Source organism: Pelodiscus sinensis, chromosome 7, assembly GCF_049634645.1.
Source record: "Pelodiscus sinensis isolate JC-2024 chromosome 7, ASM4963464v1, whole genome shotgun sequence".
Taxonomy (NCBI): Eukaryota; Metazoa; Chordata; order Testudines; family Trionychidae; genus Pelodiscus; species Pelodiscus sinensis.
The window spans coordinates 34208590-34225044 of NC_134717.1; the positions used below are offsets into that span (position 1 = coordinate 34208590).

Below are 16455 nucleotides of genomic sequence, written 5' to 3' on the forward strand. Positions count from 1 at the left end.
CACAGTAATTTTTTACATTGTGAGGACAAAACTGACAAGGATTTTCATATGCACATTGTTTTTAGAAAGTTCATCTTAATCCAATCCGTGCATAAAGATATACCTTTTAAAAGTGTGCCTATTATTTTTAGATACTAAAACAAAACAGCAAGACTTGAAGCATACACATAACCTAATGTCTTTATTGTAAACCTCTTATAGTTGGTGAGGTGATTGTGGATGCAAGGGTTTTATACTAAGTACAGGCAGTCCCCGGGTTACGTACAAGATAGGGACAGGTTTGTTCTTAAGTTGAATTTGTATGCAAGTCGGAACTGGTACATATTGTAGGGGAAACTCTAGCCAAACATTTCTCCAGAGCTCAGTTTTATTCTCCCACACCTCACTTCCCTCAGTCCTTTATTCTCAAGCTGAGGTGTCTGCTGAGAAAAGCCGTTCCGCGTCTCCCTGGTCTGCTGGGGGGTGAGGGGGGCACTAGCTTCGTGTCTCCCTGGTCTGCTGGGGGAAAGCAGCTAGTGCGGGGTTGCCTCACCCCGTTTGTAAGTAGGGATCCGATGCAAGTCGGATCCATGTAACCCAGGGACTGCCTGTATATGCCAGTAACTGACAAATTCTTGTATTTAATGTTGGAAATTTAAAACAGCCGTAATATTGAAGATCTATTCTTTAAATATCCTGACTAACTAGCACCTGAAATGTTAATTACTGTTTCAGCTGTAACCACAGGACTACAGCTCAAATTATTAAAGATTAAAAATATAAATCTATACTGTATGGTAAAGATTTTTAAGTGATAATGTCAACATAAAATTCACACTTGTGTCTGAAATGCTTGTCTCTTGTTTTAGGTATGACATAAGTTTGTCGTCAGAAAGGAGACAAAATAAATCTTTTTTGTGTTTTGTTTTATTTACTGTATTTATCAGCAGTTTACTACTAATTGTCCTATTTCCCCTATTTGTATGAACCTTTCATGTGACAACAAAAGAGTGAACAACATTTATTAAAAATAGGAAAGTAATTGTTAGGACATTGTTGACACTACCTATAATATTCTTTCAAAAACTATTTTAAGTTGACTGTTTTAAATCATTTTCTTTCTAATATTTTTCATATCTGAGTAATTTTAGTGTACATATCTTTCCACAAACTTTTATAGGCTCTTATTCATGGACTGAACAGACATTACTATTCCATTACTATCAACTATAGGAAAAATGAACTAGAACAAAAGGTAAGAGGGTTTGTATTTATATATCTATTTTAAGTAAAAAGAGTGTGTTCAAACTGACACGTGGCACGTTGCAGTATTGTAATTTTGAATTTTAACAACTAATATCTTTAGTTATGATTCCCTATCACTCTTTTCTCCATGTCATGTTGTGGATATGTTAAAGTACGAAGTGAGCCTAGGCCAGGGTGGGCAATAAGCGGCCCACGGTGTGGATGCGGTTTGATAGGGTTAGCCCCGATGGGCCGTCCCACTCTTTCTTTACCTGCACATCTGTGGGTACGATCGCTCACAATTCCCATTGGCCATGGATGGCTGTTCCTGGCAAATGGGACAGTGTCTGTGAGCCTGCCAGGAAATAAGCCTGGTGAACTGTGTCTGGCCTGCAGGCTTCTTATTGCCCACTTCTGGCCTAGGCTGAACTCTCTTGAGCAACCTCCCTCCCTTTTAGAAGCCACATGAAAAGTAACTAGGAAAAGTCTATCTTATACAGCAATTGTGGGTTTTTTCTATAGTATTTTCATCAAAAAATTTCATTGTGTTGTGCTTGAGGAAAAATGAACAGGATTACCACAAGGTTTGAGTCTTATAATGGCTGCCAGGGTCACCATACACCTTCTATAGGTTTGAAGGCGTAAGTTGAGGCTCTTGAATTTGAAGAAACCTACTTTGAACTCAGAGCAATATATCCAACGTATCTCAAATGTGCACGGGCTGTATTCACTTCCAATATAACATGCTTTCATTTGGTCAGGATAGAGCTCCTCGGGTCTTCTCCAAATATGCAGTAATAGTGGTGGCCTGCTTAAATTGTTTTGGTCTGGGACTGCACAATGTCTCTGCTGCATGTCCATTGAGTGTGACTTGTGTCAGATTTGCTTAATTTTTTTTTTTTTTCAACCTGGAGTCCCAACTCAGTCTCAAATCTGAAAATTGAAATGGACTTCTCCTGGCTTATTCATAAACAAGATTCTCAAGGCCAGGTTCCTGTCTCATTTACACCTGTACGTGAATGAAACATGCAGATCAGGAAGTGTATCTGTTGAGGTAGAGGCTGTTAAATTCATATAGGCCTAGATCCACAAAGGAAATTAGGCCCTTAAAAAAATCACAAGAACAACAGTGTGGTCCACAGAGCCTGAGTTAGGCACCCAGCCTCCCTGTACAATGAGTGGGATGAGAGAGGTGCCTGAGAATTCAGTCCACAAAAGGAAGCATACTATGCAGGGAGCTGCCTAAGGTAGTCAATGTGAAATGCTGATAAAAGAGGTCTGTCCTAAGTCTGGCTGCAACCTGGACTTAGGCTCTTATATCTGCTAGCTCTCCACAGCCAGGAACTTAGCTCCTGGAAGATGTCGTCTTAGGTACATAAGTAGTTTCCTGCAAGAATGAGCAAAACACCTGCCTCATTCCACCAAAGAAAGGGGGTAACATCCTTATTATACCTTTTAGCTCAATGAGTGAACCACTCACCCAGGATATGGGGGAGATAGGTTCTATTGTCTCCTTCCCCTGCACCCCCTTCTTCTGGAAAGGGAGAAAGACTTTGAATGGATGTCTTCCACCTCTGGAGAGTGCTGTAATTGCTGAGCTATGGCATATTCTAGGATAGGGATGTTTAAAAATGTGCATATGTGTAAACGTGTAACCACTGAAATTTATAGTAGTTACATGTTTACACACAGAGGGCAGGCAGCAACATGGAGGGCAGATGGCTCTGTGGGAGCTGGTACATGTGGGGAGGTGGCTCCCTTCCAACCACTGCTCCCGCTCCCCTCCCCCCCAACCCTCGCTGCTTTCTCTGGTGTAACCTTTAGGATTAACTGATGAGCCCAGGCTTCTCGTTAATCATGTAAACGAGTACACGCTAACATCCCTTTTCTGAGGTGGGCCTCCCTTGGCTTCTCCTGTTGAAGTATTCAATGTGTATACATAACGAATCCTTCTGGAATAGGGTGACTAGACTAATTCTCTCTCCTTCCAGTGAGTGCAACAACACCAAGTTGTTATGAGTATATCTCCCTCACCTACCCATTGACTAAGTGTTTATCCAAAGTGGAACAGATTCAACGAGAGAGTAAAGGAGCTTCATCTCAGATATCCCATAGCTTTATTTGTTATGTGGGAGAAAGTTATTTGGGCACCTACAGTGAGACAACAGTGCACTTGCCAATAGAGAGAGAAACTTAGGCACCAGGGGTACTTTTACAGCAAAAGGTACTGAGTGAGTTTAGATACCTATAGAATTAGATGTCAGCCTTGTGGAGGTTTGGTGGTTTGCAGTGATGCCTAAAACTATTCATATCTGGGCTCATCCCTTTTCAGAGCAAAATCACATTTCAAGGGCTCTGTGTTTATCTGTATTTGGATGACTGGTCCAACACAACCAGATTTCCACAGTAGGTCTCTCCCTTTCATCCTGATGGAAACAAATACTTCAATAAAAGCAATCCTAAATTCTTTGGGGATGATTAACTTTTTTAGCTTTGCAACATGTTTACAAATGTTCAAAAGGCTTTTTACAATACAATTATGATTAATCTGCTCCTAAAGTTCAAATACGTTTGATCTAAGAGCTTCCTGTATATAAATTACTTTGATAGGCTGCAAATGAGATCTCTGCAGCCTTGATTAGGAATCGATTACATACTAGAAACTATCAGTCTACAAGCACACCTGAACTTGTTCTGAGCAAGTAAATAGTATAGTGCTTTATTTAATCTTTATAAATATCTGATAAGGTAGGCACAGACTCCAGAATCCTGCATATGGTTGTCTGTAAAGTCAGTTTTTGCCTCTTATCAATTCATCATCTCCTTTTGTAGTGAAAGGTGCAAATGCTTCAAGCCTGGGTTGGGGAACATATCCACACAATCTCAGTGGAACCATTAATCTTGACTTCACAGCAATATCATAGTCTTCAAAATAATTTGGCTACTATTAAAAAAAACTTTCTGGTCACTAACATCTTAACAGTACAAATCCTGACTAACATCTTAACAGTACAAATCCTGACTAACATCACAGCCGAAGACCTCAGTCATTTTAAGGGGGACTCTTACCTTTAGCTGTGTTGCAAAATAAGGGTTCTGTGGTAATGATTCATGACTCATCATTTCTTTCTAGTGGCCACTTGGCCTGGAAAAACACATCCTTTGCAGATATGAATTCTAGGCATCAAAGACAAAATAAAGGGTTCTTGAAGACTTCAGCAGTAAGCCCCATATTGAAGAAGTGGGAACCAAGTCAAGTAAAACTCAGAATTCTCATAGCATCCACTTAGATTTGTCAGTTGCAATGCCCAGGATATCTGGGAACTTAATCAAAATCATACCCAAATTCACTTAGTCTTGCAGCATGGACCTTGGTACCCTAATTAGATATGAAACTTGAATGCTCATTTAAGGTTCATAAGTTATCTTGCAACTTAGCAAACCTCCATGTAGCTGTCCTCCTAAGGTGTGGGAAAATGCAAAAATCTTCATGTCTTCCAACCATTTATTTTTGGAACGATTTGTTTCACTTGGTTTGATTGCTGTTAAAGCTCTTCACTTCTACAACAGCCTACTGTTTTCCACTACAGGGATCATGAATGCAGAAGACATAGCTAATGGTGCTGAGTTCACAACATCAAACTGCCTCCTCCATGTACCCAGTGGCCAAAAGCTTCTTGTGTCATCTGGCTAGCTACTAAAACTGCCGCCTTTTTCCTGACTACTACTATAATGCATAATCAATACCAAAATTTACAATAATCTGAAAATATGGGGACAATGTTAATTGTTATAAAAAAATAAACAGAGAAAAGCTATTGCACTGAATGTTTACTTTTTTATATACTTCCCTGAAAAAGCTTTCCATTTTAAAAGGACTGTCTGCTGCACCAGAATACTGCAAAATCCAGTAATGCTGAGTATAGATACCACTTATAAGCTGCTACTGCACAAACACATTCGAGGTTAGAAATGTCCAAAAGCATTTTTTATTTTATTGAATTCATTCACATACCTCCACAAGTACATATAGCAAATTAACTTTCTATATCTATTGGATCTTTACAGAGCTGAGAACTTCTTTTCTGCTGTAGATGTTAACTGTATGACTTTATTTTGCAGATGTTGCTAAATTTGCACAAGAAGAGTTGGATGGAAGGTTTAACGCTTCAGGACTATAGTGAACATTGCAAACTCAATGAATCAGTAGTGAAAGAGATGCTGGAGTTAGCTAAGAATTATAATAAGGTATTCACATCCAACAAATCACTCTTCTTTTAAATAACTGATTTACCGTAGCAAATATCATTGTATAAGAAGTTGATTAGAGCTGTCTGCATAAGCTCGTTGTAATGGCCTAGAAAATAAATACTAACAGAACACTGAGTAATTGCAAGCAAATAACTTTTCTGAGACTTCAGTGCTCTCTAATATACACACACACTCTTGGACAGGCAGGATGGGAATGTACATGTTTTGTAAAATATATTAGAGTAACTTTTAAGGGATTTCAGTGGATTTTTCAAATAAGATATAACTTTGGCTATAATTTGTAGACCAAAACTTTGTGAGCACTGAGTTCCTTATTGTTAACCAACTAAAGATTTAACCATTGTTAATACTGAATGTTGTTTTGTTCTCCAGCATCTGAGTTTGTCCCCAGTTAAGTAAAGCACTTTTATATATTTAAAAAATAATAGTTTTAAGGATGTGTGGAATCTGCATGTCTGACTATATTGACCCCTTTGAAGAGGATGAGTCACGGGCTCCTATAGTCGAGCTTTAATTCAGAATATTTTGCATTTAATTTGATTGCTCATTTCTGTTAGACTGCTACTTGACTTCAGATAATATATACTTCCATTATAGTATGTATTTGGACCTCTTTTTAAAGTCTATACAGCTTGATTCTTCACTCCATTACACTGGCATAAAACTGGAGTATCACATCCAGTTATTTGTTACATGTAATAATGACATTCCTGAGTAAATGACTGAGACTTGCCGTACTTCTGTGGGTACTTACTGGGGAAATGTATATATTAAAAATTAGCTTAACTTGCTTATTGGAAGTTGCAAAATATTAAACTTGACTATTTTATTTAGTAATTAATCAAGGATCTAAGATTTTCCATCCATGAGTGGAGTGAGTTTTATCTTGTGCACCAATATTGATGTCATGCACGCTTGTTCGGATGTGTCACTGTGGCACCCACCAGTTACTAACAGAAGTGTGTGTGTGTGTGTGTGTGTGTGTGTGTGTGTATATCTATATCTATATCTATATATATATATAAACAATTATATTTAAGAAAAAATGCTAAAACAAGGGATAATTAACAAGGTGCATAACCCTGCACCCACCCACTCTGAAAATCACTCAGTTTGGAATCCCAGTCTCACTCCCACCCAGCCTTGCTCCCATTGTTCCTGCATCCATGGGCTCCCCAACCCTTATGCCCCTCATCCTGTGCCCCTTCTTTCCCCTAACTTCTGAACAGTGCCCTTTTCGTCCCAAACCCTACTCTTTCCTCCCAGCTGTGCCACCAACCCCCAGTGCATGTTTTCTGGCTTCTAAGTGGTTAATGCAACTGGAGCAGGTAAAGATTTCAAAATTTGAATTTCAAAAAAGGGGGAAGATTGAAAATACATTTAATCTTAGCTTTTGTAGACAATTTTAATATTCTCAAACTAATTTTTGTAAAATTGATGACTGGTAAGGAGAGCATCAATATGCTGGTCATAAGTACATAGACCAAGTAAAAATGTGAGCACCCAAAACAAATCTTTACTTTCACCAAAAATAAGATATAGTTAACTTCTGAAGTAGTGAATGGCAGCTTTTTTTAGACCTCTAAGTGTATTTCCCTTTCGGAAAGCTAAAGGAAAATATTTGTTTAACACAGATCATCAGGGAGAGATTTCAGATACATTTTAGACAAGCATTCAGAAAGCATGTAATGATACTTTTATTCATTTTGTATTTCCTGTCTAAGAGTCCCAAGCTCTAACCAGGAAATGAAACTACCTCAAAATTAATTTACCTTTCTGCAACTCACCACCAGATAACCATACACATACTGTACTCATTTCTACTTGCACTGAATGACATTGCTCCTCACCTATTGTTTGACCACAGTTATCACTTGACAGTTGGCAGCGAATCATTCAATGGGATTTTTCTACACACAATACCTCCCTCACTGGAAGTCTTGGGCAATGCAGTGTGGTCTAAGCTTGAAGGAAAGTCACTCTGTAGATGTGTGATATATGTGAGGGAGCCTGGCTGTGCCCTGCAATTAAACCCACAAAAGGGGGCAGCTGCCCGCTGCCATGCAGCCCAGCCAGCTGCAGCATTCCGCCCCCCAGAACTGGAACTGGGGCCTGGTGAAGCTGCACCAGCAGGAGCAAAGGAGGGGCAGCTGCCCCCTGCCATGCAGCCTGGTCAGCCACTGCAGTGTTCCATCCGCCGAGGCTGATCCAGCAGCGACAACCTCACCACATCCCGATTCCAGCCAGAGCGGGGGGGATGGGTGGGCTACCACCACCACTACAGCTCACTTTGTTTTTGCTGGAAAGTGAGTGGTGATGAGTGCTGCTGAGCAGCACTGCACATTGTCAGTCCCCGTAATACACGAGGTTCGAAGGGATGCCGGAAAGGATGAGACCACAACTGGGGGTTTCAAAAAGTACAAACTGATTTTATTTTGATGACGCCAGACAATCATCAGAACAAAAATTAAACAGATTGCCAGACAACACAAAACAATTCCCTGAGGCTTTTCTAAATCACAATAATTTCCAATAACTGCCCAGGGGTTAGGAACAGTTGAATTAACACTGGTATTGTCCATAGGGCTGATTATTTACACAACTTTATACAAGGAAACAGTAAAAAACCTAAACCACAACTATTTATAAACTAACTTAGTAACTTTTTAGCCACTGTCACTTGACAAGCAATAAGGACAACTAAAAAACCAATTAGGATAGGGATGATTTGGGGGGGGGGGGGGGTTATACCAGTTCTGGAGACAGCAGGAACACAAGTACCAGTCGCATGCTCATAAACTGTCTCCACTCGGGTCGACCAACTCGGAGTACGCTCAGTAAGACTCGAGAGCGGGGGGGTGCAAGGCGTCTGGGTGATCAGGCCAGGCGTTCACTCGATGCAAATCCCCAGTGAGAGAGGGGCTGCCTGCCTGTTTTATTGCCTGTGAACTTATCACCCCATAGGTTGGTTTTTGCTGCAGTGGGTGGAGTAGCAGGCCTGAGCACCAGTCAGCCCATTGGCTGATCTTTTACTGCAATGGGTGGAGCGAGCAGGGGAAGATTATTAATTTACATGCCCCTATTTGGAAAACACTCCACCTCACAGACAGAGCCCCCTATACCAGCCTCAGAGGTATTACAGGCTATGGCTCCCTGCGACGGGCAGCTATTTCTGATGTTCTGTCTCGGACACACATGAGGTGAACAGGCCTAACATTTCTTGTGCTGCCACGCAAGCACACAGCTTAGAGGAAACCCTGATGTAAACCATTAAACGCAAATGAAGAACTTCACATACAAATAAACCTATTAAAAGAAATATATTTAAATGCCTCTTAAACTAAAATAAAACATCCTAGTAAAAAATCAAGCTTCTCTTAGAACAATGAAGTTAATTCTGTACTTTGAATATTCTATTTTAACCTGTCTTTCTAGCTATTGGTGTGATTATTAGGTGCAAACTTCCACCCTTGTAGAACATTTTATAAGTTGTAAGTGTATTTTAATATAGTTTTAAGTAAATCTAAAATCTTAATCTGTTCATGAATACTTCCCTTAATCTTAATCTTTTTTGCACTGACATTTTAACAGATTTGTACCACTTTCGCTGAGCAATTTAAGCGCCTTTCTTTTTTACTCGGTTTATGCTTCTGAAATGCTGCTTTCCTTTTTTGAATTTGTTTTCAGAAGGGTTTATATTTTTATAATCTTGTGCATCTAGGAAAAAAAACTAAATCTGAAACACTGACCTTTTTTTAATTTTTCACAGGCTGTGGAAGAAGAAGATAAGATGACACCTGAACAGCTGGCAATAAAAAATGTTGGCAAGCAGGTGAGGTATAATGATTTGTGAGGTGAAATAACCCAATTTTAATATATATTTAATTTTAGTTGCCTGAATTACAGGTGATTTCTGTTCTGTCTGTCCTCAAGTCCCTACAGGTCTTGAATTTCAGGCCTGATGAATGATATTATTTAGGCCTCTGGCTAGAGATAATTTGCAAAGCGATTGCAAAATTGTCCTTTGGTTGCAAGGTCATATGCCCGCCACAAAATTTCTTTTAATGAAGTGTAAAGGTATATTCAAAATAAATCATTACAACCCGCTGGGGAATATTGTGTATTTTCTACATCTGCTTTTTAAAAAATAGCATGTCTTCTCCAGAATGGAATAGTGTATTTTAGTTTTTATTTTTAACAAGGCAAATCAGTTGTCTGGTATATTACGCTATGGCTGAAAAGCCAGTAGAAGAGTAAGTTCACTCATTATTCAGATACATTGATTGATGCCAGTACACACGCAAGCAAATACAGGTTGGACCTCCCTAGTTCAGCACCCTTGGTACCTAAGTGGTATGAATCAGAGTGTTTACCAGACCAGGAGAAGTCAATGTCTCCCTGCTGGTTTCAGGCCTCACCCCTGTGGGGCTCCCTGCCCTGCTGGTGGCCCTGCTGCTGCTGCCCTGGCAGAGGCTCCCTAGAACCTGAGCTCCCTATTAGGGCTCCTTGACACCAGGGCTCCCTAGCTGGCGCAGGACTCCCAGATAGCTCCCACTCACAGCCTCTGGGGCTCTTTGGTCCAGCTACATCCTTGACCTACTGGACCAAAGAGTTCCAGATTTGAGAGGTTCAACCTGTGCAATAAACACCTTTGTGTTACCTTGTGTTCGTTAAAAAAATAAGGACCGTAATTGAGATTTGGACCGCAAGTATGAGGAAAACTGTTAAGTCCATCCTTCCATCATGACAAGATGTAATTTCCTGACCGAGGACTTAGAAGATATTAAATTAGTGATATGTTTGATTTTAGCCTCAAAGCCAAGCAAAGAAATCTAAAATGGAAAAAGATTAAAATTGTTAAGAAAACATATTCTCAGAGTTCAGTAAGACTCAGAGGGAAATAGCTACAATAGATAGTTTTTAAAAAAACGCTTCAAACTATTTTCCCTTAAAGGAGAGGTAGGATTTATTTACATGGCATGCTGTAGTAGAACATTAACTGTATTTAAGAGGATTATGGAATATTTTTTGTGTAAACTTGAATAAACGGATGTTTTAACTTACCTATATTTTTCTTACAATACTTTTTTTTTAGCATTCAGATCTGTGGAAGAAAACAATAAAAAAATGCATAAGAACAATCTTTTTCAAAATTCTATCACCATTATAAATATTCCTTCTTGTGAGCCTTAGCCCAGGTGTAATCTAGAATCTAAACAATTGTTTACTCTGTATTAACTTAGTCAGATTTTTTTCCTTCAGACATCAAACTTTTTTCTAAATGGTCAAAGTATCATGCAAAAATAGAGGAGAAAACACATACAAAAGGAAACTGTCATTTTAAACACCAAATTTTGTAGACACACAGTTGCTGCTGATGTGGATATTTGTGATTAGTTTGAATGGAGAAATTTTAAAAAACTACAGGACTTCGTAAATGGATTATAAAAAAGAAGAGTTTAAACTTGCAGCATCTATGGTACAATGTGGAATAGGTTCAATACATAATTTAAATAGGTCCTTAAAAAAAACAAAAAACATAAGAACTGCCATACCAAGTCAGACCAAAAGTCCATCTAGCCCAGTATTCTGTCATTTGACAGTGTTCTATGCTAGATGCCCCAAAGGGAGTGAGCAGAACAGGAAATCATCAAGTGATCTCTCTCCTGTCATCCATTTCCAGCCCCTGGCAGAGTCTAGGGACACCATTCCTGTCCATCTTGGCTAATAAGTATTGATGGACCTATCCCTCCCTGAATTTATCTAGTTCTTTTTTTAACCCTGTTAAAGTCCTAGTCTTCACAGTAGCCTCTTGCAAGGAGTTCCACAGGTTGACTCTGTGCTGTGTGAAGAAAAACTTCCTTTTGTTTCTTTTAAACTTCCTACCTATTAATTTCATTTGGTGACCCCCTAGTTCTTATGTTATGGGAACAAGTAAACAAATTTACTTATTCACTTTCTCTATACCTGTCATGATTTTATAGACTTCTCTCATATCCCCCTTATTCTCCCCTTTTTTCTAAACTGAAAAGTCCCAGTCTTTTTTAATCTCTCTTCATATGGTACCCATTCCAAACCCTTAATAATTTTTGTTGCCCTTTTCTGAATCTTTTTTCCCAGTGCCAAGATATCTATCTTGAGATGAGGTGACCACATCTGTATGCAGTACAGGCAGTCCCCGGGTTACATACAAGATAGGGACTGTAGGTTTGTTCTTAAGTTGAATTTGTATGTAAGTCGGAACTGGTACATATTGTACCCCAGGTATCCCCGATTCAGCCACTGCTGAAACTGACCAGCAGCTGACTACCGGAAGCCCGAGGCAGAGCTGCTTTGCCCTGGGCTTCCTGGAATCAGCCGCTGGTCAGTTTCAGCAGCAGCTGACTTGGGGACGCCTGGGGTAGAGCAGCTGGGGTGCTGCCAGGTTGGTCCCCGCAGCGCCGAGGTGTGACGCTGCGGGGACCAACCAGGCAGCGCCCCAGCTGCTCTGTCCCAGGCGTCCAGATTCAGTCGCTGCTGAAACTGACCAGCAGTGAGAAAAGCCTGGTCTGCTGGGGGGGGGGGGGGGCACTAGCCTCGCCCTCCCCCCCCCCCCCCCCCCCCAGCAGACCAGGCTTTTCTCACCGCAGAGGACGGGGGCGGCGGGACCGCGGCACATCTCGGCGGTTCCACTGCCCGCGTCCTCCACGGTGAGAAAAGCTGCTCCGCGTCTCCCTGGTCTTAAGAACGGGGTAAGGGAACCCCAACTAGCTGTGGCCCCCTCCCCCCAGCAGACTGCCAATATGCACCACGGTGGTCCCGCCGCCTGCGTCCTCCGCGGCGAGAAAAGCCGCTCCGTGTCTCCCTGGTCTGCTGGGGGGGGATCCGACATAAGTCGGATCCACATAACCCGGGGACTGCCTGTATTCAAGATGGATTTATATATAGGCAATATGATATTTTCTGCGTATTATCTATCCCTTTTTTAAAGAGTCCTAACATTGTTTCCTTTTTTTGACTGCTGCTGCACACTGAGTGGATGTTTTCAGAGAACTATCCACAATGACTCCAAGATCTCTCTTGAGTGGTTATAACTAAATTAGTCCCTATCATTCTGTTTATATCAGTGTTTCTTAAACTTTTTAAGACCGAGGAACCCCAAATAAATTTTTATATGAGGAACACCAAGGATTTTTGGTTGAGCAAAACAACACAAAAAAAATCTGGGGAAAAGGGTCAAGGGGAAGTTGAGGGGGGGAAAAAAAGTCGCCTACCCCTGTAAAGGCAGCCATTTTGAATTCTTTTGTTCTCTGCGGCACACTGGTGTGCCACGTAACACAGTTTAAGAAACACTGGGATATATAGTTGGGATTTTTTTTTCCAATGTGCATTACCTTACATTTATCAACATTACATTTCATTTGCCATTTTGATGCCCAATCACCTAGTTTTGTAAGATGCTTTAAGCTCTCCAGTCTGCTTTGGTCTTAACTATATTGAGCAGTTTAGTATCATCTGCAACTTTTGCCACCTCACTGTTTATCCCTTTCTCCAGTTCACTTATAAATAGTTAAATAAGATTGGTCCCAGTATGGACCCTTTGGGAACACCACTAGTTACCTCTCTCCATTCTGAAAACTAACCATTTATTCCTACCCTTTGTTTCCTGTCTTTTTTAACCTGTTATCAATCCACGAGCAGACCTTCCCTCTTATCCAATTACCGTAATTTAGCTAATATAACCCACAGGTTTTATTCGTTTTTACAACCCCGCCTCCCCCCTGCTGCAGGGTATACTCGGATGTGGGGTACAGGCAGTCCCTGGGTTACGTACAAGATAGGGACTGTAGGTTTGTTCTTAAGTTGAATTTGTACTTAAGTCGGAACTGGCATCCAGATTCAGTCGCTGCTGAAACTGACCAGCGGCTGACTACAGGAAGCCCGAGGCAGAGTTTCTCTGCCCCGGGCTTCCTGGAATCAGCCGCTGATCAGTTTCAACAGCAGCTGAATCTGGATGCCTGGGACGGAGCAGCTGGGGCGCTGCCGGGTAGGTCCCCGCAGCATGTTCTGTTTAGCTCTGGTTGAGTTTATGGAATAATAGTCAGAGGTAATGCCGCGGTGGGGGAGAGGGATTTTTAGCGTGACACACATGCCCTCCCCTGAACCATTGTGCATGCCACCAGAAACTTTAAAATGTGTCCCCCTACTATGAACAGTTAAGTGTAATCTCTGATGATAAATTTAACACACACAGAGCAATCTGCAGGTTTTGCAGTCAGATCTACAGCAGTGTTTGATTAGTTTAGTTTTTTTATTGACCTAGCTTCTAAAATGTAAAGCAGCTAAAATACTGAATGTGATATTCTGGCCCCACTGAAGTCAAGGAAGAGTTCTATCATTGACTTCATTGAAGACAGGATTTCACTTGGCTGTGTCTACACTGGTGCACCCTTGCGCAAAAGCGGCTGCTCTTGTGCAAAAACCTGCTGCCTGTCTACACTGGCCGCGTGTTCTTGAGCAAGTAAAGTGACGTTCTAATGTATGAAATCAGGGCTTCTTATGCCAGAACTCTGATGTTCCTGCTCAGGAATAAGCCCTTTTGAGCAACTGTTCTTGCGCAAGAGGCCAGTGTAGACAGGCACCATGAATTTCTTGCACAAGAAAGCCCTATGGTTAAAATGGCCATCAGAGCTTTCTTGAGCAAGAGAGCATCTACACTGGCATGGATGCTCTTGTGCAAAAGCACATCTTGCGGAAAAGCACATGCCAATGTAGATGCTCTTTTCTGGAAGAGTTTTTGCAGAAGAACTCTTCCGCAAAAGAGTTTTTGCGTGAGAACGCGCCAGTGTAGATGTAGCGTTTATGTATGGAATTGTATAAAAACACGTGCTATTATATATCCTTCCAGAATATGAAGAACACTTATTTATTAACGTGTACACATTTCTGAGTAGTATTGAGAGCTACAGGGTTTTTAGAAATTCAGAGTCAAAACTACATGTATCTTGAAGGAAGGAAAACTTGGGGGCTTAAATAGGCTGTCAGTGTCCATTAACTCACTGTTTTCTCAAATAGTTGAAATCTTCTCTGAAGTGTTCGTGTTTTAGTGATTCCTCTAACCTACATTAATATTTATTTATTTTCAGGACCCCAAACGTCATTTAGAAGAACATGTGGATGTGCTGATGACCTCAAATATTGTTCAGTGTTTAGCAGCTATGTTGGATACAGTTGTATTTAAATAATAAATTTACTGTTAGTGTGGTGCTTTCTGTGTATATTCTTCTATTGTTTCTAACACGTGGAAACTAGAGACTGCTGAAGGTATATTTGGTTAAATGGAAGACATCTGGCATCATTTGCAGTCTAAGAGCAGCACTATAACACCTTTCAGTCTCTGTTGTGCAATTACTTCTGTTTCTTTGTCAGGGTCTTTGCAGATTCCAAAGCAGTTCAAGAACAGAGAGTGGGCAAAATGTATTACGTTTTCATTTAATATTTGGGGGAAAATCAGTAGTACATATATATTTTGATTGTTGCTACATAATAAAAATACATTTACAGTCTATCTGGTTTACGATTTTTTTTGTCAATATTGTACACAGAATGGACAACCATTGTAGAGTACTCATGCAGGTAAAGCTGATTTGCTTTGCATTTTTAAATTTAAAGTGAAACATTGAGCTAAGAAAACAACAAATGAAATATGACTTCCATTAATCACTGAGGTATTCTAGAAAAACATACATTTTTCATGTCAAAGTTCAAACACTATTGCCATATAGATGTCAGAACTCCATTCAAAGCAAATGCTTATGAAAATGACAAGCTGATGCACTGATGCTCATCACACCTCCAGCCTCCTTAACTTAGGCAAGTCCATCTCCAAATAGCTGATAGCAAACAACCTGAGAATATTTTCTGAAAGGATTGCATTGCTTGAAGAGTAGAATACAGAGGAAAAACTCTCCTTGCAAATAGTGATGAAATATGAGATCAATTTCTATTGAGTGTCACAATAGTGAGGTCAGAGTCTCTCCTCCTCCCACTTCAATCTGAGTAAAGATGGGAGCACTCACTCAAAGATGTGTGAGTTTCCTAGTTAATAAAGCCAAGCTGGTGGCTTTCAGTAAGACACAGCTGCAAAAGCTTCTCAGTTCTTTAGCATAATAATGTATCCCTCTTACATCTTTGTTCGCACATGGTATTCTTTTTAACTAGTGAAATCATGTTTTAAGAAATGTAAATGAAAATTCATAGGTTCAGGCAGATGATGCCGTTTAAGTCCTGTTAAATGCAGATCTTAAATACAAAGCTTCAGAAGTGATTCATGTGACTTCTTGTATCAAAGAAATAACCCCATAAGGTTCTGCCTCACTGTGCCACTTTCTTTATGCAGTAAATATTCTATACAGGGCAAGAAGTACTTGTGGTAATCAGCTTGTTCCATTATCATCCAGACTTTTTTGATTAGGCAACTCTTATATTTAGGTCTTTAACTTAAAATTATTTGCATAGAGGACTACCATTCAAGGCAACTAGAATTTTCTACCATAATTCTTGCTACAAAGAACCATGGATTGGTGTATAAAGTTGAGAGGGTATGTGGGAATGAAGATCTATCTTGCAGTGGGAAAATGAGGATAGCTGAAAGGGAACAGACATGATGAGTGTCGCATGTCCGCTGTAGCCTGTATTTGTCCCTAGCATCCTGCTTTGTAACACCCAACAGGTGGAACTGAATCTGGGGACTCTGGAGCTTAGTGCAGGAACCTCTCAAGCTTGTAATCAGCTTGACTCAATTTTTCTTTTACAAACTCCCAAAAGGCATCTGTCATTTTCTAGTTTTTACTTTTCCTGCAATTTAGGAGCTTCATGGGAAAGGGAATGTGTGGCAGTTTGGGGGAGCTGGTGCGCATGGTGATAAGGGACCAAAGTATTATCTTGGAGGGAGTAAGGGAAGATTTTGAGGTAGCCTCT

General features: G+C 40.4%; 1 protein-coding gene across 3 annotated transcripts in view; it reads left to right on the forward strand.

Moving 5' to 3' along the window:
- The window catches only part of PSMD14 (proteasome 26S subunit, non-ATPase 14), a 72403-nt gene extending 57362 nt beyond the window's left edge, over window positions 1-15041 (forward strand). For all 3 annotated transcript variants that reach the window (XM_006114837.4, XM_006114835.4, XM_006114836.4), the window contains 4 exons: window positions 1160-1234; window positions 5347-5472; window positions 9266-9328; window positions 14622-15041. In XM_006114837.4, the coding sequence (XP_006114899.1) occupies window positions 1160-1234; window positions 5347-5472; window positions 9266-9328; window positions 14622-14720 (363 nt within the window). In that variant the 3' untranslated portion in view covers window positions 14721-15041. The remainder of the gene's footprint in view (window positions 1-1159; window positions 1235-5346; window positions 5473-9265; window positions 9329-14621) is intronic.
- Window positions 15042-16455: the final 1414 nt, after the last annotated feature.